Source organism: Ciona intestinalis, chromosome 3 (genome assembly GCF_000224145.3).
Source record: "Ciona intestinalis chromosome 3, KH, whole genome shotgun sequence".
Lineage (NCBI taxonomy): Eukaryota > Metazoa > Chordata > Ascidiacea > Phlebobranchia > Cionidae > Ciona > Ciona intestinalis.
In genome coordinates, this window is record NC_020168.2 from 2,390,844 (window position 1) to 2,418,295 (window position 27,452).

At 34.2% G+C, this 27,452-nt stretch overlaps 8 protein-coding genes across 10 annotated transcripts; 5 read left to right on the plus strand and 3 right to left on the minus strand.

Annotated features, from left to right (window-relative positions):
• Positions 1 to 279: 279 nt before the first annotated feature.
• Positions 280 to 3,964, plus strand: LOC100175173 (homocysteine-responsive endoplasmic reticulum-resident ubiquitin-like domain member 2 protein). 2 transcript variants are annotated; one of them, XM_009859698.3, is made up of 9 exons: positions 280 to 482; positions 1,075 to 1,149; positions 1,331 to 1,402; positions 1,725 to 1,813; positions 1,881 to 2,012; positions 2,220 to 2,370; positions 2,547 to 2,719; positions 2,961 to 3,054; positions 3,396 to 3,964. In XM_009859698.3, exons 1-9 carry the CDS (start codon positions 348 to 350, stop codon positions 3,516 to 3,518), a joined length of 1,044 nt encoding a protein of 347 aa, XP_009858000.1. In that variant the 5' UTR covers positions 280 to 347; the 3' UTR covers positions 3,519 to 3,964. The 2 variants fall into 2 exon arrangements, with proteins under 2 accessions (XP_009858000.1, XP_009858001.1); XM_009859699.3 differs by having other exon boundaries at positions 290 to 482; positions 1,728 to 1,813; positions 3,396 to 3,909.
• Positions 3,965 to 5,082: 1,118 nt separating this feature from the next.
• On the plus strand, positions 5,083 to 7,378 carry LOC100177490 (hexokinase-2-like). Its single transcript, XM_002127993.5, has 2 exons — positions 5,083 to 6,116; positions 6,642 to 7,378. Exons 1-2 carry the CDS (start codon positions 5,301 to 5,303, stop codon positions 7,218 to 7,220), a joined length of 1,395 nt encoding a protein of 464 aa, XP_002128029.1. The 5' UTR covers positions 5,083 to 5,300; the 3' UTR covers positions 7,221 to 7,378.
• Positions 7,379 to 8,620: 1,242 nt separating this feature from the next.
• LOC100184495 (glycine cleavage system H protein-like) lies at positions 8,621 to 11,237 on the plus strand. The gene is made up of 5 exons (XM_002127948.5): positions 8,621 to 8,868; positions 9,223 to 9,302; positions 9,384 to 9,447; positions 10,299 to 10,430; positions 10,679 to 11,237. The coding sequence occupies exons 1-5, from the start codon at positions 8,712 to 8,714 to the stop codon at positions 10,771 to 10,773; spliced, it is 528 nt and encodes a 175-aa protein (XP_002127984.1). The 5' UTR covers positions 8,621 to 8,711; the 3' UTR covers positions 10,774 to 11,237.
• Positions 11,238 to 11,743: 506 nt separating this feature from the next.
• LOC100182998 (nuclear pore complex protein Nup85-like) lies at positions 11,744 to 23,026 on the plus strand. Of its 2 annotated transcripts, none has more exons than XM_026833919.1 (20): positions 11,744 to 11,938; positions 12,139 to 12,247; positions 12,914 to 13,012; positions 13,099 to 13,162; positions 13,223 to 13,293; positions 13,357 to 13,397; positions 13,468 to 13,537; positions 13,596 to 13,744; positions 14,510 to 14,575; positions 14,653 to 14,700; positions 17,295 to 17,417; positions 17,853 to 17,984; positions 20,918 to 21,004; positions 21,159 to 21,259; positions 21,389 to 21,612; positions 21,709 to 21,794; positions 22,022 to 22,154; positions 22,386 to 22,485; positions 22,663 to 22,798; positions 22,855 to 23,026. In XM_026833919.1, the coding sequence occupies exons 1-20, from the start codon at positions 11,888 to 11,890 to the stop codon at positions 22,957 to 22,959; spliced, it is 1,995 nt and encodes a 664-aa protein (XP_026689720.1). In that variant the 5' UTR covers positions 11,744 to 11,887; the 3' UTR covers positions 22,960 to 23,026. The 2 variants fall into 2 exon arrangements, with proteins under 2 accessions (XP_026689720.1, XP_002128240.1); XM_002128204.5 differs by having other exon boundaries at positions 22,678 to 22,798.
• On the minus strand, positions 14,774 to 16,976 carry LOC104265512. Its single transcript, XM_009859702.3, has 5 exons — positions 16,344 to 16,976; positions 16,170 to 16,290; positions 15,817 to 15,931; positions 15,499 to 15,612; positions 14,774 to 15,177 (listed from the first exon to the last, which is right to left on the minus strand). Exons 1-5 carry the CDS (start codon positions 16,475 to 16,477, stop codon positions 14,960 to 14,962), a joined length of 702 nt encoding a protein of 233 aa, XP_009858004.1. The 5' UTR covers positions 16,478 to 16,976; the 3' UTR covers positions 14,774 to 14,959.
• On the minus strand, positions 17,934 to 20,903 carry LOC108951132 (melatonin receptor type 1A). Its single transcript, XM_018817937.2, has 8 exons — positions 20,462 to 20,903; positions 20,287 to 20,393; positions 20,121 to 20,216; positions 19,739 to 19,932; positions 19,290 to 19,482; positions 18,850 to 19,010; positions 18,507 to 18,714; positions 17,934 to 18,410 (listed from the first exon to the last, which is right to left on the minus strand). Exons 1-8 carry the CDS (start codon positions 20,651 to 20,653, stop codon positions 18,152 to 18,154), a joined length of 1,410 nt encoding a protein of 469 aa, XP_018673482.1. The 5' UTR covers positions 20,654 to 20,903; the 3' UTR covers positions 17,934 to 18,151.
• LOC100180648 (peroxisomal 2,4-dienoyl-CoA reductase-like) lies at positions 23,016 to 25,100 on the minus strand. The gene is made up of 8 exons (XM_002128382.5): positions 24,765 to 25,100; positions 24,587 to 24,655; positions 24,347 to 24,464; positions 24,217 to 24,286; positions 24,032 to 24,156; positions 23,883 to 23,976; positions 23,701 to 23,805; positions 23,016 to 23,339 (listed from the first exon to the last, which is right to left on the minus strand). Exons 1-8 carry the CDS (start codon positions 24,947 to 24,949, stop codon positions 23,128 to 23,130), a joined length of 978 nt encoding a protein of 325 aa, XP_002128418.1. The 5' UTR covers positions 24,950 to 25,100; the 3' UTR covers positions 23,016 to 23,127.
• A 433-nt stretch (positions 25,101 to 25,533) lies between these two features.
• On the plus strand, positions 25,534 to 26,532 carry LOC108951122 (intraflagellar transport protein 140 homolog). The gene is made up of 2 exons (XM_026833926.1): positions 25,534 to 25,772; positions 26,020 to 26,532. Exons 1-2 carry the CDS (start codon positions 25,626 to 25,628, stop codon positions 26,266 to 26,268), a joined length of 396 nt encoding a protein of 131 aa, XP_026689727.1. The 5' UTR covers positions 25,534 to 25,625; the 3' UTR covers positions 26,269 to 26,532.
• The last annotated feature ends 920 nt before the right edge of the window (positions 26,533 to 27,452 follow it).

Here is a 27,452-nt window from a genome sequence, read left to right on the forward strand (position 1 = left end):
CTCTATGATCTGATATCAATATCCGAATACATTAAGGAGCGGAAGAAACTAGTCCCACTATTATCGCGTTAAATAAAATACAATTACACTTTTAAAATACAAACCGTGGGAACGGAATTAGAGACGTTTTGATTTCTGTGTGAGCCTATTAAAGCATGTTATTACGTAATACTCCATATTTGGTCATGTGATGTCTCACAACAAAACAAAATACACTGACGTGTACTTACTAAGTTATCAATTCTATACTATTGTATTGTATGAGTTAAGTGTTTCTGTATTTATTCGTTCTGCTTGTTTTCTGATGTGTGCTTCTATTTAAAGGGGTATAGATCAAACAAGGTAATATGTCAGGAACAAAAATTCGCATTTCTATCAGAGCAGCAAATCAGCATCAAGCTGACCAAGTTTTTGACTGTGAAAAGCAATGGCAAGTAAAGAAATTAAAAGAACTTATAAAAGAAAGTTATGCAGGAAAACCGGTAAGAGTATATTGTATTCTTTACTTGGGACGTTCTTTATTTTATGTATAGCGAATTTAAAGTGTGCCATTTTTCTATGTTATGTTCGTTCTCCTTCATAACTGCTGTGTTGCCTATTATTGTTCGTCGCCATTTCTTTGGGCCTTGGGGTCCTCCATCACTGGTTTACTGAAAATGGTCCATGGTCGACGAAATTAAACAAATAAACGAAAATAACATGGCAATTGCCAACCTATTTGAACATTACAGTTCATCAGTGATCATTTGGATAACTTGCCATTAATTCAAGAACAGACATATTAACTTTTCCAACAGAGGAAGCTGCTAATGTTTTTTGTCAGGAGTTAAAAGATTTCAACAATAAACGCAATTGTTACAAGCGGTGCTCAACTTGAAATTTACCTTAAAAAAAACAAAAATATAGAAGCACAAATTCCATATAACCGTTATTTTTAATGCGACAAATACAAAATGTTTTTTTTTTGTTCTTTCAACTATTCACAAAAATATTTAATAAACTTAGCGTTTCTTCTTTTTCAAAGTTTTTCTTCTAAAAGTAAATCCTCATTCTTTTATATGTATTAATACATAGAAACCTGAGGAACAAAGGCTTATATACGGAGGGAAGTATTTACTAGATCATGAAGTTCTTGGTTCTGTTTTAAAAGTGAGTACCACTGTACCAGTATTTGTGTATTTACCTTTTTACCAAAGCATTATTAAAATCTGTTTTTATGTAATACCATTTTGTGTTGAATTTTTTTAAACAGTGGTCAGCAGTGGCTATATTTTTAGAAGTTGTGAATATTCTGTTTGTTTAGAATGTTGTAACTTGTAATGTTATTTAGGTTTCCAATCTTCCAAACATCGTGCATCTTGTTACTTCAATCTCTTCAAATCCAGATTCTATCCAACCCACTGTAAGTCTTACTTACACAGTTGTATTAGTTTAGTATCCCTGTCAGTTCTATTTAGTCTGAAATTTTGTACAGCTCTGTTGATAATGTCTTTGTCTAAAAATCTAGATCTCATGTGTTGTGTTCAAACTAGAAATTAAACCCGTATCAAACTTAGTAAGACATCATATAATGCAAATATGCGATGTACAGTTTGCATATGACATGAGTTTATTAGTTTTATGTGATTGTGTGAGGAAGCAATGAATCATACTTGGTATTTTTAGTGCGTGTGTAGTGGTTGGCAGTTGGTTTTGTTCATTAACAAACCTTTATATGTGTTTAGCAGACTTCTACTAATGACACCTCTACATTACCAACTGAATTACGACAAAGACACACCGCATCAAATTCCCAACCCAATCCCATGACACAGTACGTAATGCCTTAGTTACTTTTGCTTAGAACAATCAACTATCCTAATATATTAAACAATATTCAGACAATATAACAGCTGGCAACAGATGTACAGCCAACCTTACATGCAGCAGTTTACCTCCACACAGATGACACCCGAGCAATACAACCAGGCGTGGCAGCAATATCAGCAGCAAATGGCTGAGTACATGCAATAGTAAGTTGCAATTCTTCGTTTTAATAGTTTGAACACCATTTTCCATTACATTTCAATGAAAATTAATGTAGCAAATTTACATAATTAAGTTGAGATAACATTTGACTAAATCTATTTACAAACGTAACTAAATTTGTTTATATTGAGTTCCAAAAAAACATTTCGGCTTCTGTGTTGATGAAACATAATGTTTTATACCTCCTGCAGTTACGGAATGCAAGTACCAGGCATGCATATGCCTTTTACTGCTTCAGTTACTCAAACCACGACACCTGCAGCAGCAGTAGCTCATCCAGAACCCAACATTGCCCCTAACGCCCCCGAGCCAGTGAGGCCAGCTCCTGATAACAATCCTCCAGTAAGTTTGTAAATTCCTACATTTAGTGGTAACATGCATCATAAATGAAAATAATTCCCCTATAGCCTTATTGTGCATCAGGAAAATTGCTTCATGTTTACTATTGCACAACAAACAATGATATTTTAGCTTTTTAGGGTATTAAAATAAAAGATGAAACTCCTTTATTCATGCAGATGAATGCACAGGGAGGATTTGCTGCAGCAGATGATGACGATCCGATGCGGAGAGATTGGCTGGATGTTTTTTTTACAATGCTCCGTGGATGTTTCTTCCTCAGCATTGTGTATTTTTACTCCTCATTTTGGAGGTTCATCTTTATCCTTTCACTTTTTGTCATTATTTACATGTAAGTGACAATTTCTTCAGTTTGTATACTTACATTCTATTAAACTTTTTGGTTTCTGTTTAATTTCATTTTAGACACCTCTGACCCTAATTATACAGTTACATAAGTCTCCAAATAACCTGAAAAAATACAATTTAAAGAGATTTTTTCCTATTACCATTTATGCAAAAATAAAATTATAGCTTGAATTATTATTATTAAATCTCGTTTTTACAATACCAAATTCTAATTATTGTTGCAGTTATCAGTCCGGATTCTTTCAAGTTCAACGCCGCCACCCTGTTCCCCAACAACCAGATAATAACAACAATGGTGAAATGTCAACTGATGATAATGTAAGAAATTGTAATTAGAAGAGGAATGTGTAATATAAACATTCTAAAACAAATAAGCAATAATCTGTTTTTTTTTAGTTTGTAATAAGGACCTGTAACACTAAGTTTAAATGCCTTCTTTGGCAAAACATTGTGCGACAATGCTCCCAATTGAGCGTTGCTTAAGAGATAAGTTGTTAAAATTATATTCATGCAGTAAAAATGGAAAAAATAAATAGGCATTTATTGACAAATTTCGTTTGGATAACTTAGTAACTTACTAAAACAAATAGGTGTAATATGTTTATATAAATAGTGTTATATCTGTAGATCTATTCATAGACCTGTTAACATTAATACAGGATGAATTGCCGAGTGAACCAGATGTTCCACCCCCACCATCCCTCTCAGCAACAGCATGGTGTTTTGTTTCAACTTTTTTCACCTCTTTGATTCCACAAGGTCCACCAGTTGGTGCAAACTAATCAAACAAACTTGTGCTTTAGTGGCCTTACCTAGGAAATATAAAGGGTTTAATTAATTGTAATTGTTTATGTTTAATGGCCGGTGTTGGTACAATTGACAAAAAATCAATCTCACTGCGAATTGTTGTATTTCCTTTAAAAATGTTAGTTTTTCAGTTGTATGTATTTTTTAAATCAAAGCCATTGTAATTGCCATGGTTATTGCTAACAATATGTATAATAACTAAGTGTATACCAGTGTATAAAATCATATTTTATTTGGTAAACCAGTAAAACCACCAATTCTGTTATTTAAGATCATTGTAGCCGACTGGTAAACTCTTGCGGTAAGCAAAATTTGAAAATTTAACCTGTAACCTAATTTGTTCAAAAAAGGCAGTGAAATTTGTTACATACCGGTGTGTTGCTTCTGTATAGTTACAATACAATTTCGTTTTACACTAATATCTAATGGTTAATTCAAAAAACATTTATCCGGAGGGGTAACTCAGTTAAAGGTATATATTACAATTTGTTTGTACTTGATTTGCAGTAAGCAAATTAAATTGCAGATTGGTATTTCATTATTACATTCGTTGACATTTCCACATTTCAGCCGCTGGATAACCACATTTAATTGGAATGTCATAGCGTCTCCTTTTACTGTATAAAGAGAAGCGAGGTGTTAAGATTTTACGAATTGGTAAGTCATTAAAGCTTAGAATAGGCCGAACAAAGATCAGCAAACAAACCATTCTCTGAAAGTAAAGAAATGTAAACATATTACATGAAAGGGTTGCTACTTTCATCGAGTAAATCAAACATCTATAAAGTTGGATGCTAACGATTGCGCAGAAGAAAGTTGTTTAAACACGGAAGTTTCAGATATCAAACAGATCTGTATATTGTGAAACATGGATTCACATATCCGTGACATGGCGAGCACAGCAGAGAAAGCGACTCGTTTATTTAAGCAGAGCGTGGCAGATTTTATTCTAGCGCGTTATGTATATATGTGAAGCGTTGAGAATTGAATAGCAGTATTAAGAGTATGCATTCACTATAATGTTATAGGTAATGTTTAACTATCAAAGCTGCCGTACGAATTCAATGGTGGTTGAATGCATACACGTGTTGTATCATCGCTAAAAGAATGTTTGTGACGTGGAAAGTAGACAGGCCACTGTGAAGGTTAAGGCAAACCACGCGCAGCAGCATTGCCCAAGGGATAATCTTTCGCCGTGCAGCAATTGCGCTTTTAAGACAATGAAAGTCGTTATACCCGAACTTGGTACATTGCTGGAGAAAACGTGCCAGCCTCAAGAGATTGTGGCTCTAAGGTTATTCAAGCATAACCAAACCTCTACCCGCGCTATTCATCTAAGCCCGATACGTGGAACCGGACGCACTCAAGCGACCGACGCCAGGGATTATTGCTGCTAATTCATGGCGGGCAGGATATAATGTGATATAGTCGGCAGATTGGCAATCTTAATAGCTGTAGTAGCTTTCTTAAATTATTACTGAGCTTAATTACTAGTGTAAGTATACTGTTCTATGAAATAAATATAACAGAACATGAAACTATTTTTACAGACAGTCAATTTGTTTACAAAGGCCTATATAACCCATGTAATATTGAAAAATACTAGGAAACTTTATTCTAATTCTGTTTTGAATTTAGGCCTCCCCCGGTCGTTTTGGAATACCAGACATACGAATAAGATAGCTCCGAGCAACCGAGTTAAATAATATAGTGCGCAGATTGCTTACATTAAGTGGTACAGTGAAAATTACAACAAGATGGGTTCATTCCAGCCACACTTGGAAAAACTGAAAAAATTAATGCATATTAATGATGTGCAATTAGCGTTAATCAGCGACAGGATGTTGCAAGACATGAGCATCGGTTTGCAGAAATCGACGAAATCAAATGTCAGGATGGAAATGTTACCGTCCTATGTCGATAGCCTACCAGATGGCTCAGAAAGGGGGGCGTATATCGGGCTCGACCTGGGCGGGACTAACCTCCGGGTTTTGTTGCTTACGTTGACTGATTCGATTGACGGTGGGGCAAAATTTGATGCAACTATCAAGAGTGAGTCGTACAAAGTGCCAAACGAAAAATTGGAAGGCACCAGCGCCGAATTGTTTGATTTCATTGCAGCAAATATGGTTGATTTTGCGATTAAGAACGGTTTAGAAGAAAAGATGTTACCGGTTGGATTTACTTTCTCCTTTCCTTTTGATCAAGACAGAATTGACCATGCCATCCTTAAACAATGGACTAAAGCATACAATATAAAAGACGGGGTAGGAGAAGACGTGGTACAAATGTTACGTGATGCTATTGCCCGGCAAGGCAGTTTAAAATTTGAAGTGGTTGCGGTTTGCAATGACACTGTTGGTACATTAGTTTCGGGAGTATCAGAAGATCAAAACTGTCAGATCGGTTTAATAGTTGGCACCGGCACGAATGCTGCATACCTCGAAAAAGTATCCAACATCGAATCTGTGAATGGCTACAAGGATGATCGTTTCATGTGTGTGGACATGGAGTGGGAATACTTTGCTGACACTGGGGCATTGAATCATTTTGTGACGGAATTCGATAAACAGGTATTTTAGTTCATAAAACTACTAGTATATTATCTGTCTTGTTACCGTAGCCCACTAACATATCAAATTACTAATAAGGCCTTGTACAGTATACTGTGTGGTTAGATGGGACACTGTTAGAACCTCTGTCCAAAGTTTTCTGAACGTGTCGTGAACTTAACAAAGCTCTTTAGATTTACGGGGATACGGTTATATCATAGTACATAAAGCGATTTCATATACTATAGTTATACAGTACTGTGGGGTAAGATGAGACACCTGTAGCACATATTATCTAAACATCTTAATCTGTTTTAAATAAATAACAACATTTTATGCAAGTCGTAATAATACGATTTTATAATTATTTGAATGCTGTTTGTTTACGACTAAATGGAACGAGAATATAAAATGAAAAGGTGTTCCATTATACCCCAACCTACTATAAATATTTCTGTAATTATTCTTTGATTACTACCCGATGGGACAAGAAAATCAAATAAAATATCCCAACTTACCCCACCCTACTACGTACGTGTTGTACAGGTCGATGCGACATCACCAATGCCAGGTGAATTTATTTTTGAAAAGATGATCAGCGGCATGTACTTAGGAGAAATCGTTCGTTTGATCTTGTGTCAACTTGCTAGCGTTGGTAATATTTTCAACGAAAAGTGTTTAGGAGACCTAGGAACAACAGGAGGATTCGATTCCCGATATGTTTCCGATATAACGGAAGAGGCAATTGCGGGGCATGGCGAAACAAACGTAGTAAAAAGCATTCTTGCGTCCGTTGGTGTAAAAGCAAGTCAGGGGGATGTGCATACAGTTCAACTAGTATGCGAATTTGTATCTATTCGCGCTGCTCACCTTTGTGCCGCTGGAATTTCTGCAGTTGCACGAAAAATCAAGGCAAATCACCCTGAAAAGAATGATTTAGTTGTCACTGCAGGGGTAGATGGTTCTGTGTATGCTGGCCACCCTACATTTGACACTTTGCTTGAGGATAAAACTGACGAACTTTGTCGAAACCATGGCGTCAAAGTACAGTTTATCAGGGCTAAGGACGGCAGTGGTAAAGGAGCAGCGCTTATTGCTGCTGGTATGTATAGACACAGGAAATAACCAACTGCTATACGAATATCTAAATCTTGTGTTTACACGTTTAAATTGTACATTACCAATTAAACATTGTGTAAAATTGTAAGTAAACAATCAACGCTTGGAATAAATCTATGGGTGTACTTTTATATATTCTTCTTATTACACAATTTTACAAACGTGGTGGTGGTTTGCAATGTCTTAACAGGGATGGATTGTAGGTATAGTTACAGCTTATACACCACATTAAATAAACATAGCAGCGTAAAATAGTATATGTGGATTAAATATTTTCATTGCGGCCGACTTGGTTTTGTAGTGGCACGTCTTGACGCCAGTTCCTGAGTCGCAACTGGATTAAACTGGTTTTGCGATTCTCTGCTATCTCACAGAAATAAAAAAGAGTAGAACGCGCAACTGCCCAAAACCGTGATATATTCTTTTTTCTATTCACGTGACCGCCAACTCCGTCCCCATTTCGCTTGGTCTCCATTGTAAAAGATAGGCGCAAAGAATTTTTGGAAGGTTTTAGCTATTTATTTCAAAAATACACCAACTATTCAAGTTTATTAGGCCAGTTTAGTTATTTAGTAGGGTAACGCTTACAGTTTACCACTTGTTCAGGAAATTTAATTATTTAAGAAATTAAATTAAAAAATTAAACAAACGGTTTGTTAGAAATATATATATATTAGAAAATAGTTGTTTTGCACTATAACTTTAAATTAAGTCAAAAAACGAAGAAAAACTACATAAAACGTCATCGATTCCATTGACTACAATAGTAAACGGGAACGACCCGCGAAAGAGAGAGAGTGTATCACCTCTCTCCTTTGCCGACATTAGAGATGCGCGTTCTATTCTTTTTTATTTCTGTGTGCTATCTAAAGACAGCGAGACAGCTAGTGGGAGCATGTTGCTATCTGCAATACGAGGCCATGACATACTTTTTCAGTTTTAACCAAAGTTAGTACTTTGGTTTTAACCACTCTTCTCAACTTTAGTATTTATTAATCAAACTAATGTCTGTACGGATTAGGGTTTGTATGTTTACCTACAGACTCTGGTACATACGGATGTAAGTTAACGGACTATCAATACTGCGTATTTCCGGCGCACACAAACAGTAGTCAATAATGTTTTGTGTGCCGCATGAGTAAATCCGGGGTTGTGTCGGTTCAGTTCTTTGTACACACTGTTTCAGAGAGACCGAGAGAGCCCTGTTATGTTTACGAAGCCATAAGAACATGATGTAAAACAACGCTTTAGGTACATCGAAAGTTGATGGAATCTCGAAGAAAGCAGGGTTAATTTATAATTAGTAAATAAACATAAGTTCATACTTGAATTCAGTTAGTTATTTGAAAAAGTTCAAATTTAGTTCAAGAAGTGTAGAATACTGTATTACTATGAAATATTTTTATCCCCAGTAAAAAAAGCGATAAAACTAGACTATTTTTACAAAAAACAAATAGCTTATATAAAATAGTTCTTTTGTTAATTGCGGAAAAAAACATGGCATCTGCCAGGTTGGTCAATGCAGTTGCCAGCAAAGCATTCAAATCAATTCAATATTCTCGTGTTGGATTTCTGAGCATTTCACAATCAAATGGTTTGCTCAAATCATTTAAACCTCATTGCAGAAGAATTCACACTACACAGCTTCTTTCAGGTATAATAGGCTGTTACTATCGTTGCATTTTTGTTGTGTGAAACAGTTTACTTGTAAGTACTCATATCAGAAAAATATGTTGAATAATAGATTTAATCTTCGTAACTATGATAAACCGGTGCTGTTGAGCACTTGATAAACCGGTGCCGCAGAGCATGGCAAAATAAAGACCATGCTACACATAAGAATAAACAGTGACATTCATTTGCTATTCGATGAATAATAAACTCTGCACCTTGTGTTTCTTAAATCATTTTGCTGTCACCTCAGTTTATTTCACAGTAGGAAAAATTTAAAAAACATTGATAAAACATGGTACAATTGCTTGGTAATAAAGTTATTCTTTATCTGCAGATAAGCTATTCACGAAAGATCATGAGTGGGTTTCAATAGAAAATGGAGTTGCCACTTTTGGCATCACAGACTATGCACAGGTTTGGCTAAACAATTACACAAACTCTTGGCTTATTTTGTGTAGTTTTTGATTCAATTTTGTAAAAATGTTTAATTTGTAGGAAAAACTTGGTGAGGTTGTGTACTGTGAACTTCCAGAAGTTGGTGTGGAGTGTGATAAAGATGGTAGGTTTGATGAGATAAATAAAATACATAATATACAATACGGTACATTCGTACATACATGGGTAACACTGCTGCTGGTGACCAGTGAAAATTTTGGTCTTAAAATGTTCCTTACGTCTCCCTGATGGTGACGCAGCACGATTCGCGCATTTTCAAAGTTATTTTTCGATAGGAATGCCCAAGTTTTTTAAAAAAAATTGTACAGCGAGTATCAGGGAGACGTAAGCATCATTTTAAGACCAAAATTTTCACTGGTCACCAGCGGCAGTATTACCCATACATGTAAATACAAATAGCTACATTTTCATCAATATTAAGAAAATAGACTAAAGATCCTCTTATTAATGGTCTACTATTTTTTTAAATAATGTTATGCAGTAAGGAAAGGTATTATATTGTTTAATAAATACATACATGTATACATCTAAAGCCCATACTATTTTAAAAAAGAACATTATAATAAAATTATAATAACTCGAATCAAGTTAAATGAAGGATTTCTATTCATCTTTGTACACCATGACAGTGACAGTATTTTAATATTTTATAGCACGGACATGAAGTTTTAATTTTATAAACTTTGTGGCCACTAAGTTTGTGATTGATTGTCGTGTTTTTTTACTGTATGGCTGATAATTTAGACAACACATTAGTCAGAACGGAGCATTTTATTTAGTTGCCCAAGAACAGACAAGACTAAATTGATAGTACCATTAGGCATCGAATATAATATACTTTGGTTAAAATGCGATCACCCAACCATCGAGTCTTCTCGCCCGACTGCTGTATTGTATAAATTTGAATTATTATATATCGACTTGTTTTTCATTTATATTTACTTTTTTTTATAGATGTTATTGCTGTAGTTGAGAGTGTGAAAGCTGCCAGTGATATATTTGCTCCTGTTTCTGGTGAAGTTACAAAGGCTAATGAAAGTCTAGTCACAAGTCCTGGGTTAATAAACGCCTCACCAGAAGATAGCGGTAGGATTTAATAACTTCATGTTGATTCAGGTTGCATTTCAAACGTGAATAAAACCGCTGACGATTTAGTAAATCTATTGCAAGATTATTAGATGTTTATTTTTGTAACCTTTGATATTTTGACAAACCTCACTCGTTGTTGTGGATATTACAAACAAGAAATAATGGACATTTTAAAAACTCAATTTAAAAAGAATTTAGGAAACAAGTATTAATACAAGTTTTTTACTTAAGTTCTTTTTTCAAAGCTTGGATTGCGAAGATTAAAATGAGCAATGACAGTGACACAGATGGTCTGTTGAATGAATCCGATTACAAAAAACTCATTGTATCTCTGGAATAAAGAACTAGCTCCTGTGGAGTTCTAGTTAAATTGGCTTGGCCTCGGGAAATTTTGATGATTTATTATATACCTACAATATTCGGATAGTCCACTGCTTGTGTGTGATGCACACGGCCTGTTTTATTGTTTGACATGTCTCCAGTCTATCTTGAGTGGACAAGCTGTAGTTTAAGGGTGTTATGCTTGCAAACTGTTTGGAATTTACCTTGTTTTGTTTTGTTGTGTTTTTTATTGTATTGTAGCACATTGCCCTTGTTGATAAAAAACTAATTTCCTGTTGCCTTGTATGCTCTGATAGTTCCTGTATTTTACTTAAGTACTAAATGCTATCATAATTTATCATTGTTGGTTTTGTCCATACTACTTGTTATCTGGCAATATCCCAAATAAACCTTGTGTTAAGGAGTATAACAAACATTTGAATATTGCTTTATGTCAACTAAAATACATTACACTTTGGGAATTTTAGTGGCTTTCGATCAAGTCTCAAATATCTTGACTGAACGACAAGGTGTATGATACAGGACACACGTGTTATAATGACTTGTTTTTCGTCCGCGCGATAATAAAGCGTGAGATCATTCATTAATTTATTGAAGGTCCGTTTTAAACGGAGTCTCATTAAATTTGGACCGATGTCGCGGGAACAAAATTTCTGCAATACCATGTTTTTTGTTATATTTGTTCCGACCTAATGCGAATGCGGCAATAGCGCCCGGTCCAAATTCAACGGTCGGAACAAATATATCACGACAATGGTCTGGCCACTATTAACATGGTGTATCTGCCCTTTTCGTATACCCATGCCAAATGAACTCGTGACGGATAAGTTAAAACTTATATTAGGTTCAGTATGGACTATTTGTATACTAACCACGGCGTAGCCTATAACTAATTAAACTTTAGCACATTAAAAGTTTTTTTTAAGTCTTGAAGAACAGCTCTCTTGATGTTTCTAACTCGAGCTCTAGTAAACTTTAAACATTACTAAACTATACTAACAAGTTAATCAGAGTTAAAATATGTACATGAGTTCTGATTGCTGAGTCTTTTTAACAACATACATCTCTAGGAACTCAAAGTCAAAAAATACTTAAAATCGTAAAAGTGAAAAATGTTTAACAACGACGATGATCTTTCCGAACAGGATCGACTTACTGAAATGGTAACAAACATTTAATTTATTACTTTGCTCTCACCGTAACTATTTTACACTTGTCATTTTGTAATGGGTAACCTATATTGTAATATTCTTTTTGATCAGTTGCTTGTGTATGCTGGTTTTTAAACTATTAAATTAGATGATTTGTTTTAACAGGTATGGTAACAATTGTACTGCCTTAATTTATCGAGTTTATTTTTTAGTTCGTTGATGTTTCACACGTTGGTTGCTGTTTGATGGCGAAATGGAGAACTGGGTGCCAGTTAATGGTTTACCCTGCTGCCATTGATGGGGTAACTGACACTGTCCAAGGTACTGCCTATATTGGTTGCATTTGGTACCAGTTATATAGATGGCGACCCTAGTTTACAGATGTGTAGAAAAATGTGTAATATTAATTCACAAACCTGTGGATCTACCGATGTTTACAGACCGAAGTTGAAGTGCAATTACTTAACATATTACACTTAATGACAATACTAAACTGACACACGCAAGATATTGATTGTGGGCTATGGAAAATAGGCAACATATTACTTACACACAGTGGCATAAAGCCACCTAAGAAGCAGTCGGTTATATAAAAGTAGTGGCTGTATTCTGTATATAATATGGTCCTTAAGTATTGCAATACCATTATTAATAACAATGTTGCACATATAGCACTATTTGTAATTGTAAATAACATTGTTTATATCACCATTTATATCCAGTATGTTGCTTGTAGCCATGAATAGTATGTCCCTGTTTAATACTAATATGCTACTTAATCCCATTTTACATCTGTATATGCCTTTGTTCATACGTCTGTAATTTTTTTTTCGTCAATAAATTGACCACTAATATTTATAAAGTTGGCAAATAAGTGTTACCCGCTGGATGTTATGGTGTGTTTGAATAGGCTCTAAGTTATATGTATTATGTTACCTTTTCTAATTTTCATTGTCTTTTTAATGCAAGTAATACACATATTAATAGGTGGGGAAAGCAATGGGGGACCAATTTACCTCCATGATGTTAAATGGAATTTGGATATGCACACTCCTGTGTCAAGAAAACTAGTGAATGAATCGTACCGTAAGCTTTAATTTAATCTATTTTGAAAAACTTAACATATTCTTTGGTAAAAGTTGTAAATTTTTAACTAATTGTATTTTTTAAAGTTGTGTTTGCAAGTATGCAAGAACAAAAAGCGATGCAAGAAGATAAAACAATAAACCGAGCTCAGTAAGTCTTAAGTTGTTTCTTAAATAGGACTTATATGTAGTAAAAAACTTTGTGTTACAGGTTGTTAAAGTTCAGTCGAAACTACCGTTCCATTATACGTTCCTGTTTATTAGAGTTACAAACTTCTTCAGGTGATTCTGCACATTTAAAGAGTCTATAATTTATACACGTTTTTACCAAATTTATTTTTCTAGAGGACATCGATGCAGATGTGGCGATTCATAAGGAATCTCAGGTAATAAAATTCACTAAAATATATATAATTCAAACCTGAATGTATGATAATAAAATATTCAAAATTTCAGATGCAACTTTACAGCATAATGGACCTGGTGTGGAGTTTGTGCGAAATCATTTTTATTGAAAACCTTCCAGGTTTGTTATAGACTTGACATGAAAATTAAATTGTTGCTGAAACATCTTTCTATCATAGGAGGGGTGATATTACTTCGTATGGTCGAATGGTGCAAGTGGAACTTCCCATTAGTGGACGACCTTGTTCGTTCATGCATGTCATCGAGAGATAATCTGCCCTACCAACATCCAGAATACTGGAATGCAGTCACAGCTCTTGTATTGCAGGTGTTGTGTTTATACATTAGTAACATTACCTTTATTTATTTCTGTCAAGGAACACCACTTTCAGTTTATCTTATTTAATACTAATATATATAACTTGAATAATATTTAAGACAAGGGTGCACAATCTAAATTTATTTCTGTGTACTAAATTTGCTGTGTACACATACGTTTAGGGAAGCACATTACAGAATTTCGAATCTTATAGATTCGAATCCTTTTGTATTCGAATCTAATTACGGGATTTGGTATTCTGTTTAATGACGTCATCACACGTCATTTCATACACTATATTAACAATTTTTAAACCTTGATATTTTTGAAAAAAAAATATTTTTGTGTTTGTGGGACTTTCGAGAGTAAACGTTTTGCAACGTCTTTTCATAGCCTGCTATACGTTTCATGACGCAAAAACTACCCAATAGTACAATTGTTGATCATTTTACAGCTGATTATCAAACAAGGCTATTATGAAAGACTCAATAAACTGACTTATGTGGGTAAAAATATTTTTTCCTATAAATGTAAAAAGATTCGAAATTCTAGATTCGGAATTCTAGATTCGAAATAAAGTATTCTAGGATATCCTAGAATACCTAATTATTCTGTAATGTGCATCCCTACATACGTTGTACATTCCTCATATAAGAAGATAACAATGGAATTAAAACAAAAAACGCACTGCATTTATCAAGTGGGTTAGCTTCTGTATGGTGGATTTACTTAAGATCCCAAACTAACTCAAGTCTACATTGTTTTTTTATCCAGGGACGTTTAACTGAAGCAAGAGACTTGTTAAAGTTACATCCAGAATTTCAAGTGCAAGTTTATGATGTAAGTTTTCCAACTGAACTTATTACTTTGTTAGTAACTGGTTTTAAAATATTTAAACTTTAACGCATTTAATTCAGAGTTATTCATGCATGGATGAACTACTGAGGAAAATGCCTGTATTTTCTGTGAGTACAGTACATTATATTGGTTCTTATTTATTGCTAAATAACTTCATATTAAAATATTAAAAACAGATACTTCATAACGCATGTCTATGTTTTACCAATTATGACTGAAATCGGGTTTGGCATAAATTTTATTAAATTGTCAATTTACAAACATTGAAATAATGTGTATAATTAAGAAGAGCTGGAGTCCGAGTACGTCTATATACAGTAGTAGATAGTATAATTATTTAAACGTGACATTGGCATACACAATTTACTATCTGAACATATTAACTGGAGGTAAAATGTACTTATGTTTCAATGTGTAGTAATCTGGTATTCTTGTATTCTCCCTTTTCATTGCTTCACTGGAACAGTTTGAATACCAGTTTCTGCTTCGTTTACAAGATTTCTTGTACCCGATGGGTACTTGCGTCACCACTTTATTATCAATCATGATCTGGTTATATTCCGCTGGCTTCACTTTGCTATTGACTAAACAGAAAGTTAAGAATATGATATCAAATATTTTGTAATTTTGTTTATATTTTGAAATTACTCAACAAGTTTAGTTTTAAAGAAGTCTGAATTTTTATGAAATCAGTAATTATTCGTATGTAATATTGTCAGTTTGTCATGGCCGATTCTCTACATTTTTTTCAATCACTTGATGCCTGAATTTCAACTTATAATATGACCTATACCTTCAAATAACAGTTTTTAAGACGAACTGTGTCTTTTCATAAAATGCTTATGAAATTGTTAAATAGTGTTTGTAAAAGTGATTGTAAAAACATTCAGCATATTTTAACTCACGATCTGAAGTCCACGAGCTGTCAGTGGATATGACAGATGGTACAGTTGATGGTCGTCTGCATGGCCTACATGATTGTGTATTTGTTTCTTCATGTACAACATTTCTCCCTCTTTCTGAAATATGTTGCTACAATAAATTAGGTTTCGCTTTTAAGCATTCTGAGATGAACAAGCAACAAAATTGTGACTGAAGTAGATGGCTTGATAGTAAGACACATAATCTTGTAAAATGGGTTTTGCCTGAGTGCATATAAAGTTTTTTGATTAATCCGATGAAATTGTTGTTCATGCCTTGTGCTAACATCGATATGTATTTACCATTTCTTTTGCCTGGTTGAGTTGCTGGTCGTTTACAGAGGAAGTTTTTCATGAGTTGAGGTCGTTCCCCAATCCTCATTCCATACATGAAATAGTAAGATGGAACTGCATCTTCCTACAAGTATTGGATGTACTCATGCACTTATAACTATATTACATTAAAAGTTATTCATTTGTATGTAAAACAGTGATGCAGCTACCAAAAAGGGCAGAATCAAATAAATCATATTTTATCTCCTTGTCTAAACAGGATGTTAAATTTCTCAATGTACCTGTGCTACTACATAAATTGTTTCAAATACATTTATAAAACAGACAACTTAATCTTCCAGTTTATGACGAATAATGCATACCTCATTTTGTTTCTCCAATATCTGAAGATACTTTTCCAAGTCGGCGTGACCGGATGAGTTACCGATCTTCAACGCCCATTTAAATATGTTTTTCCATTCCCTCTCGTGTTGCTGATATGAACTGTATAAATGGAAGTTATATCGTTTTAAAAACAACAATCCTAAGCTGCTTACTGTTGACGGTCTGATCTAATAACTTTGGCCAGTTTTCCAAATCTATTACTCTCCAGCTTGTTTGCTCTTAAAGCAGTTTTATAATGAACGGAGTCAGTTAACGACAATGGCACTTTGTTTGGCTTTGGCTCCATTATCTTTTCATAATCTGCTACATTTTCAAACAATGTCTCTGAAAAAACTAAATAAAAGAAAAGATATCACAAACTTTAAGATTTAGTTCTCGTAAAAAATGAACTACCCAATCTCATGTCCACATCACAATTGATTAAAAAGCTTCATTCTGCAAAAGTCACAAATTTTGTTTGCCCTTTGGCACAGCTCATATTCACAAAGCTTTGAATTTCTTTATATCAATATTTAATTAGCTTGAAGTAGTTTACTTTTACTGAACCTTCGTTCATTCCAGTATGCTGAGTATATAGCTCACGCCTTTCTAGTGAATGTAACTTGATGCTACTGAAGAAAGCTTATCTGCTGCTACTGATATAAATGAGAACAATGGTGTTGCTATACCATTCAAACCACCCTTTCACGTCCTTGTTTAGATAACAGTTCTTCATCTTTTATTTTCTTAGTTTAAATCTACACAAATAAGTGGTTTCGGTAACACAAGATAATCAATGTGTTGCTGTGTAAACTTGTAAGCAGCCGCTTACTGACAAGCATCGCAAAACTGGGTCACTTCAGTACTACTAAGTTGATGTTTAGCGATTTGACAATAACTACTGTTAAGGTTAATTTTTCACAAGTTTAAATCATTATAATATTTGTCATTGAAAAAAAAAATCTGTGTATCTTTAACATCTAAGTCATTTTTTAATAAATTAATTTAAAATAAGAACTATGAAAGAACCCATTACGAAGACAACGTTAAAGCTGTGTATGAATAAATGCCCTGCTTGACGTAGTCAAAATCAGTCTTAAGTTGGAATAATTTACTGTTTGCAGTATCATCAAGGCCAGTCAATCTCCGAGTTTGAAATAAAATGGCAGCATTGGCAAGCGGAGTGTGTTAAACGACTTAAAGATGGAGATTTTGATACAAAGCCAGAACTGAAAACAATTTGCCGGGTAAAATCCAATTTTATCATTTTTTTATTTCATTCTACTAACATGGTGCATAAAGGGCCAGCTTATTACTCAAATTTTTTTTTTCTAATGCATTTATATTTTTTTTGTGATGTTTTATAAACTTTTAAACATTTTTTGCCCAAAAGTTATGTTTTTTTTTATTATGCATTTTTTTTAATTCTATGGATAAAATAGGTGTCACATGCAGTGAGCAAGAGGGTGAAACAAACATATATCACTACTTATGTGTTTAAATAATTAAAGTCTTATTTAAAAAAAAAATTTTGTTAGTGACCACACGTATGCATTTGCTTGCTCTCCTCACCACTTTCCATACAATTTTACTAAAATTTAAAAATAAATTTACAGTTGTAAACAAACTAAAAGGAAAAAGGATTTGCTAGCAAAATGTTTTATTGTTTTTTAATCATGTAGATTTTGACCGGAGATAATGAAGTGCTTACTGAAGTATCTCATCTTTGTGGCAACTGGTACCAGATGTTGGTTACTTACCTTCTCTACAACAACCCAACTACAAAAGTGTACGATCTTTACTACCACAGTCAGGTACGTCATTTAGTTGAAGGTTAAATTTGCTTACAAAATTTATTTTGTTTGAAATATGGTAGCTTGTGTTATGCAAAGTAAAGAACAGAAAAGAAAGCAGCTAATTTGCATATTAAATGCTCAAAAAAATTCAATTTCAATTAACTTATAAGGTTTAGTTCCCTTTCCTATGGCATTGTTGTTTTGTCATCCATTAAAGAAGGCTTGCTGTTCATTACAATGGCATTCACTTCAACCAGCCCAGCGCATGGGGGATCCATGGTTTTGTTATCAACTCCTTCTGATTTGGAATTATTCTTGGAAGACATGTTTTTGCTTGGCATAGGTCTTGTTCTTGAATTGCTTGGTTTGTTTTTGTTACCGACTGCACCTGATGAGACAATGCTTTGCAGAGCATATGGGCCTTGAGTTTCGTTGTTAATAGATCTGAATGAAAAAAGTGTATTTTTTGGAAGTTCTTTGTAATTGAGATTTCAAAACACTTTAAAAGTAAACAAGCATTTTAGTAAGTTTGCAACAAACCTCATTGTGTAGAAATATGACGATAATTTCTCTCCTGTTTTGCAACAGCCACACATTTTTCCTGTTGTAAAGCTAAGGAAGTCCATAATGACATGTCGAAAACCTGTTCTGAATGACCGGTTTAGGAAAGCATAAAGTATTGGGTTCATCATGCTGTTGCTTAATGCAAGCCAATTCACTATAAGTCGCACTGTATCAGTCGATGTATCTGAAATGAATCTTTGGTTACAATGAAAGCATGTATGTAGCTATTTTTAATTGGAAAGATTTACAGTGTTGTGAAATCATTGTGACTTTTTTAAATATTAAAAACAAGGTTATGTGTAGGTTTCAGAATACGCACCATTTTTTGATGTATATTCAATATCAGCAACATATTCGTAAATAATAACTGGCATCCAGGACACAACAAATAACATCACTACTGCAAGAAGCATTAAAAATGTCCTTCTTTCTGTCTGGAATCTTCTTTTCAATTGATCAGTTCCCATGGTGGATTGCAATCTGTGCAACATAATTTACCTTAAGCCAGCAATGCACACACTTTAGGTAGCAAGCGGTGGTTAAATAAAATAGTTTAAAAAAAATCAATTTCAAAATAGCATAGGCGAAAGTTATTTGGTTTGCCCCCATGACGTTTTTACATTAGGCTTCTGTTTTAGGCATTTGGTTTATTAAATATGAAAGGTCATAATCTTAAGTTAATTGGTATATATTAATCCCAGTTGTTGCTCACACCATTTTCACCTATATTTTTAAAACACCCCCATGCACATTACTTACCTTCGCCGATTCTTGATAATTGCCATAAAAACTAATGAGTAGCAGAAAGCAATAGTCAGCAGAGGTAACGCAACAACGAAAATTCCGTTTGCGAATAAATAGCCTCCATTATTCTGTATGCCCAACACACAGTCGTTTGTTGAATTGTCATAAACAACTGGTGGTCTATTCCTCGGATACAAATCGTAATAGCCTAAAACATCAAGTTATTTTAAATGGTTATATGCCTACCCAAACATAAAAATAAAGTTAATGTTACTATTTAACAAAGCGTCATCATCTTCACTAGAACAAAATTATATTGTGGTCATAATAGAACGTTGTTAAATAAACAACTTAAACATGCAGTGTAACTATGAAGTTTAAATGAGTATATATTCACTATAATGTTGGTAAGCATATAGTAGGGGACGGGGTATAAGAATGAAACATACTTTGTAGCAGCTTACCTTCAGAAGAGTTGGTTATATCTTTTGAACTTGGCACAGCCCAGCCAACCATTACTGGAAAGTTAATGATAAATACCCAGAGCCAAATCAACCAAATTGTCTTCATAATTCTATCTCTTTTAAAGTGGTATGGATATTGTATTGGTCGACATACACTGTAATATCTGTTGATTGCAATGAAAGCAAAGCTGTACCTGTAAGAAATGTAATATTTTATTTGGTTATGTAAAACTTTTTGCTCTGGGATTATTTTAAAACCTAATTTCTAAATTGTCTAAAATTTTCAAAAAGTCCTGCTGCCATAAACCCTATCAAAAATGTAAACATTCATTGTATTCTACTATAACAACAATTTCAACATGTGTAAAACTAGAAATTTTACCATGAAACGTGTAGAGCTATAATTTTAAGATATGCTGATGCTTGGCAAAATATGTTTTGTTCGTAACCAATCATGGAAGCTGGAAGTAAAACCTCTCTGCAAGACAAGTAAAAAAGTGTTATGATCAAATAGTTTTGTTACTTACAATCAAAGACATTTCACTTACTTGATCACATTGTGTAGTATAATGGGCATACTAATCCCTGTAATAATAAGATCAGCAAATGCAAGGTTCACAATAAAGAAGTTGCCAGGAATATTCAGCTGTTTCTCCTAGAAGTAACAAATTTTAAGATGTATTGTCTTTTTTTTTTAAATAAAAAACATACTGCAACTCTTACCCTTTTAACTGAAGCAATGACAAAAATATTTCCAATTATGCCGACCAACATTAGATTCAACATTACTATGATCTTTACCACCGGTAAAGCAGTAAATCCTTCTGATGTCAGCTGGTCAGTTGCATTGATATTAGTCCGTAATATTTCGGTAGTGCTGTTTCCCATATCAACTAATCGTGCAGTTGGAAACATGATCGCTCTCTTTAATAGAGTTCTTTTTTCTCAAATCTACAATGCAATCCTAACAACTAACACCTAATTTAAGTTTCTTTTGAATTATGGCTGTTGCATTAGTTAAAAGAAGCACTTTCTGCTACACAAAGAAAATTACTTTGATTTTTTTGCAAAATCTCTTTTTATGTTAATGATTTCAGTTTATTAAATGAATACTTTTCAGCCTTAAGATATCTAAATTAATAGTTAGCTTCTTTGACATCGGTATTTTCCCAACAACAGGTCTGCATCCAAATGTGTAATTCTCATTCTGAGTGGGGAGCATTAGATAACATACTACTGGCTGTTTGTGCATTTGACATTGACAGGGTAAGAGAGTAACCTAAAATTGTTCAGTTTGCTACACTATTTTATTAGCTTTATCTATATTTGATTTATGACAAACCAAAGATAAATTTCACTTCTGTCGGTATGAACAACTTTGTTGCATGTTTCACATAATAAACATTATATCATGTACAAGGTAATTCGTGAATGCTGTGAACACTTAAGTAACTGGTGGCTGCCTGCACATCTTTCAGACCTTTTAAACGCATCTGGATTGGTGCCTGCTGATGCAGAGAAGTAATAATTTTTACTTTTATTCTTAACATTAAGCTGTGGCAATGTTGTTTTAATTACTAATCAATTACCATTCATATTTTTCTCTTTTCTAATTACTTCCTGTTCTAATGCACCTTGTTTGCTTAAAAGGAATCAAGTTGAAATAGAATTGCAAGAGATTCTAATAGTGAGGTTTGCTGAGAGTCTTATGAGTCTAGAGAGTTACTGGAATGTAGTTGCTGGTTACCTTGCTAACTGTGGCCCGCTCTCTCAACAATACCTAGCTCTGTTCGTGCAACGAATCACCCTGACTTCTGAGAAAAAAGCTTCAAAAGTGTTACGTTTATGTGAGAAGCACAATTTAAATGACGAAGGTAGGCTTGCTACAATAAATTCATATCTATAACTTGTTAACAACACTGCAATAACTTCGATATAAAATGCTTATTATAAAGACAATACTTTTGCAGCACAAAGCATTTGTCGACAACTGTGTCGACAGGCATTGAGAGAGAAAAGACATGGTGATGCACTGTCCTGGTGCATTAAATTAAAGGTATTTTTTCCTGATTTTTCTAATTTTGCCTAATGTGTGTCTTGGAACGCCGTGAATAAATAAACCATCAACCTTTTAGATGGTGTTACAGTCCATGTATTGCGTATCAACTATCTAGTTTCCTCTTATTTTCCTAGGAATTATTTGCTGTCCTAGTTCCTCTTGTTTTCCCCGTAACTCTTATGCAGTGTAATATACGCACACTAACCTGCTCTTAATATAAATAGGACTCCTCATTAGCCATGTACATTGCTGATGAGATGTTATCGATATATGCAAAGACAGGAGTGTTCCCAAACATTGATCTTATCGACTACCTGGGATCTTCTGTATTGGTGTCTGAACGACTTACATTTCTTGGTAATTTAAGTTCGTATCTACTGAGTTTTATGTGAACTGAATGATGATACATAGCTACATTTTTATATCAGTAAATATGCACTAAAATATAGTAATACCTGGACAGCTGTGGTTGCATTATTAACCCAACATGCATTTGTAAATTTATCCATTGTCTCATTTAGTTATCACAAGTATGAATAGTTTTCAAGTAACATGCTTAATAAACAGTTTATTTCTCTTAATCCTCAGGTAAATACCGAGACTTTCACAAACTGCATGCTAATAAAGAGTACAAAGAGGCTGGTTACCTTCTTCTAAATTTGCTCATCTCTAAAATTGCACCATTAGAGTAAGCATTAGTAATTGGTAGACTGACAATTCAATTGAATATTTAAAATAATTTACTACCTGACTGTATGTTGCAGAGTGTAATTGAACAGTCTGCATATTTGATGTAGTAATTAGAATTAGTGTTTGTAGAGAAAATAAGGCTAATTACATTTTCACATGTTAGATTTTGTTATAGTAAAACCATTGTCAGGTTCTGGCCTTCTTTAATAATGGATTGCCTACTCCTGCTAAGCAAAGAAGATCTAATTTATGGTGTGGAGGAAACCACTAACTTATTATCCTGCTTGAATACACTCGATCAAAAGAAAAAGGTGGGATTTTGAGAAGGGACCCAAATGTATGTTATCACCCTTATTTTTTTTTTCAGGTTCTTGAAAAGTTTTCTGAAACTGAAAAAAACAATCACCTGAAACGAATGCAGCATCTGCGTGTCGCTTTAACAAATAACTTGGCAAAAGCAATTGTGTCCTAACTGGTTGTCAAATCATTCCCTTATACTGCCTTTTGTATAATCTTTCAATAAAATACTTTGCATTTGATTTGTATGTATTCAATGTTAAGTCTGAATTGGAAGACAGATAAAGTTACTACAATGCGATTATTTATCATTAAAATTAAACAATGAGCTATGATGGTAATATCACATAGAGCTTTTCATCAGCATGTGCATCATGGTTGGATCATTAAAGCTTGTCAACCAACTTCCACCATCAGCCACTAATACTGTACCAGTCACATATGAAGCAGCAGGGCTGACCAAGTACAACACACTGTCAGCAATTTCAGTTTTCTGTCCCCATCGCTGAAGTGGAATGGATTTTTTCATCATCTCTGCTTTGTCACTTTTTCCACCTAAAGTTTAAGATCAATATAAGAGTTTAATTTGTTTAGCAATTTCCAATACAGATTACATTTGCTAAAAAAAGGTAAAAAATTGTGCTTACAGTTGGTTAGCATGCATGCCTCTAACTAAAAGATTCTGGATTCAAGGCTGGTAGCTGCTACTATTGTGACCGTATGTCTTCTTGGGCAAAACACTTAACGATGTATGCTCCAATCCAGTTGGCAAGAATGGGCTGTCCAAACTATCAGCCATACAATATACATAAAAAATAATTAACCACAAAGTTACATACAAGGTAACTTGTTAGCGGGCACGTATGAATCAGAGCACTCTTGTTAATATATGATTTTTAAAAGTTGTTAAATTCACCAAGTTTTGCCATTCCAACAGTTCCACCAATAGGACCAGGAGCAATTCCATTAATTCGAACACCATATTGTCCCCATTCAGCAGCCAAGTGCTTTGTCATTGTATCTGCAGCATTGAAACAATTTTAGGGTAACTAATATCAGTAAAAACACTTGGTTTAACAACATGCTTCAATAAATCACCTATTGCTGCTTTAGCACATCCTGCATGTGTCTGCATAACAGTTCCCTTATAACCAAGGGTTGCTGTAATGTTTACAACACTGCCCCCATTCTCCTGTGAACAAAAACTATTTAAATATTATGTTGTATGGAACTAGTCATTACATCACCTTGAAATAATTATCAAAGACAGACTTCGTCACATTGAAGGTCCCATTTGTGTCTATTTCCATAACCGTTTTAAATGCATTTGCCGACAAGGATTCAGCAGGGCACAAGAAATTTCCAGCAGCATCTGTTCAAAACCATTAGTTATATAAAGCTTTAGGTTTCTTTATGTCAAAATATCCCATACTGTTAACCAGGATATCTAGCTTTCCAAAATGTGAAACAATATTCTTCACGGTTTGATCAACTTCTGCTGGCTGTGGAAGAACAGATCATAAAATCTAAATATTAAACTTGGCACAAGTTAAAATATTTACATTTCTAACATCCATTTGTAAAGGAAAACATTCAACACCAGTAGCAGCAGTCAATTTATCAGCAGCTTCTTTAACTCTTTCTATTTTTCGACTTGCAATTGCCGTCTTGCATCCATGTCTGACAACAGGAAGATTGGTTATATTGGGTGAATTTAAACTGATTGTGTAGTTAAATAGTTATTATCCTAACATTTAAACAATGTTATTTTAAAGGATTATGACATCAACACAATTTCCAACCTCATAAATATTTCAGTAATTCGGAAACCGATCCCTGTTCCCCCTCCAGTAATAAAGGCCACTTTATCTCTGTATAAAAAAGGTAATGCTTAAATCAAAAGAAATTTGATTACCTAGGAATATCATAAATACGGTATATGAAAAAATAACCCTAATGTAGGTATGAAACTATACGTACTTGAGCAAATCAGGTTTAAAAACGTAATTGTAGTCTTGCAAACAATCGTCTCCATTTGCTTCAATGTTTAAATTTCTGGTTGCCATTGTTAACTGTGGTGTAACTTTTGTGGCTCTTAATAGATTTTTACCCAGCGGCTGCAACAAATATTCAGTGGAACACCGTAGACAACGAGCGAATAGCATGTTTATGCAAGTTTAACGCTCTGCAAATAATGACTGTGCATAATAATGTGTGTTTGAACTGATGAAATCGCTACAATGTTCGCTTTAATGTGTCCAGTAACAACGATTTACTTCTATACAGGTGTTAAAATGCGTGTGTTGATTACATGGATACATCAATACATAAAATCTGGAAATTCGTGATTCCTCTGTAATAAAGAAACAGAAACCCGAGTGATTGTATTTTTCTTTTCTTTATAAACGTTTTCCAAGTTTGCCATCAGTGAAAAACACTATATGTTATGTGGGAGCTAAAAATTGTTTACTTTGTAGCGATTTTTTATGTTTGCGATTTTTTCTGACATTTGTTTATGTTTATGACCGTTAACCTGTAATTACGCAGTCCCCTAAAGAATAAAACTTCGCTACGAACAGCTTGAAATAAGATAACAACATTCCAAGCTTCTACCAACTTTGTCAAACTTTCGTTTGTAAGTTAATTTATCTTTAAGACATTTACCTAAATAGGTAACCTAGTTTATGTAAGTCTATGTTTGTTGATATTATTATGAGACAAATGACTTTAACTGTTCACAGATTTCTGCATTGTGTAATTGGATTATCTTTCGTTGATGACGAAGTTCTCTTTTTATAATCGTTTTGCGAATAACTGCATTTAAACAAAGTACCTTTTATAATGGCTTTATATTTTGACTGCCTCTTGGAAAGTTCACCAGGATCGGTGGTGAAGTGCCTTGCCTGGCATGAGCAGCATGCTGTATTAGCAGTGTGTACCTCATTGGTTGAAGATGACAGTGGTGCAGTGAATTTATATGATAAACAGGTAAGGTTTTGCTCCATTGTGGTCATTGGTACCTGTCCAGTTGGAATGATTGTTTTGGCGCGAAGAATATTTATTAATATTTTTTGGACTTTTTGATTGAGTTTCAATATTGCAGTATGGATTTACTTCTAACAAAGCACACAGATTTTTGGCACGCCCAAACTTCATGCAGGCCATTCTTTCCAGTATGGGCTACCATCACACTGAACCTAAATAAACTATATTTACTTAAATTACTTTTATGCAGGGTGTGAAAGAAAGCAAGACTCCTCTCATGCACAGATCCACACCCCCAACAACTGCTGCATGGCATCCAACCAGAAAACTTTTAGCAGTGGGTTGGGAAAACGGAGAAGTTCTTGTGTGGAACGACCAGGAGAAGGAATTGCATGAAATACCAAGTCTTCACATGAAAGCTCTTTCCACTATTACTTGGTCCAGTAATGGCACTCGCCTTGCCACTGGAGACAAGGTCTGTAATGGTAGATCTAACTGATAAACACTGCTTAACTTTTATAATTTTACCCTATGGTAATTAAGGATGCACATTATAGAATAGACTGTTAATTACTAAATCCCCTAGAAATCTTTTTTGGAATCAGAAATTTAAACCTTTTTTTATTTAAAGGGCCTAAACGCACCCAAATGTACATCGCTTTAATAGATAGAGTGTGTTTTTCTAATTCCAACGACACCTTACTTGTTTTAATCGGTTCTGTATAACCAAAGATATTCCAGCTCAAACACCGCGAAATTCATAAAACTGATTTGAAAGTTGCGTGGCGAAAAAATTGAGAAGTGTACTACCCACGTGACAAAACACGTCACAAAATTGTTGAAGCGTGGCCGCTCTCATTCAGAAACACTGAGAAAGGCGAGAGGCAGTATTTTTAGCGAAAAACGAGAGAACAAAAAAATACGCAAAAAAGCACAAAAAAAACGCAGGTTTCGCTTTTACGAATGAATCAGTCACGTGACTAGTACGTACCTACGTCACAATCACGAAGCTCGTAGTAAAAAAAGGATAGCGCCAGAGATCACTGTTTGAGGACGAATATCTACGCCCATAGGCGCCAAGTTTTGCTTCATTCATGGGGTGGCCGGCTATAGTGACGTAAAAATCGTATGACGTAATAATCATTATGACGTCAAAGATGACGGCAAATGTTTAGAGCAGCGCTTCATGTGCGAGGACATGCAACACGGCAAAGTATTGTTCAGTGCGCGAATAAGCAATATAATATTAATTGGGTTGCCTTAGCAGATTGTTTATTACAACATAGTAGCGATTGTGACTTGGATTTTCAGCGTCATAATACCAATTGACGCGTTGATTGTTTGCATCACAATAGCGATTGACGCGTTCATTGTAAACCTTGCTAAAGTAAACTAAATGCGCGTGTTTTATGTTTGAGGTCAGTAAAGATTAAAGTAGCTGTGTTTTATTAAACGTTTATATTGGGATTGGCGCATTTGGCCATAATTACACTGACTTACCAATTGTTTTCTCCCAATCAAAACAGTTTAATGTTGTTTACTGCAGCAACACGTTTGCCGATCGCAATGGGTGTTCCACGAGTACAACATTCTGTACTTACAAAGTTTTAAATGTCATTTTTATGATTGTAAAAATAAGAACGGTCCTCAAACCTTCGTTTTATATTTGCATTTCAATTTTGA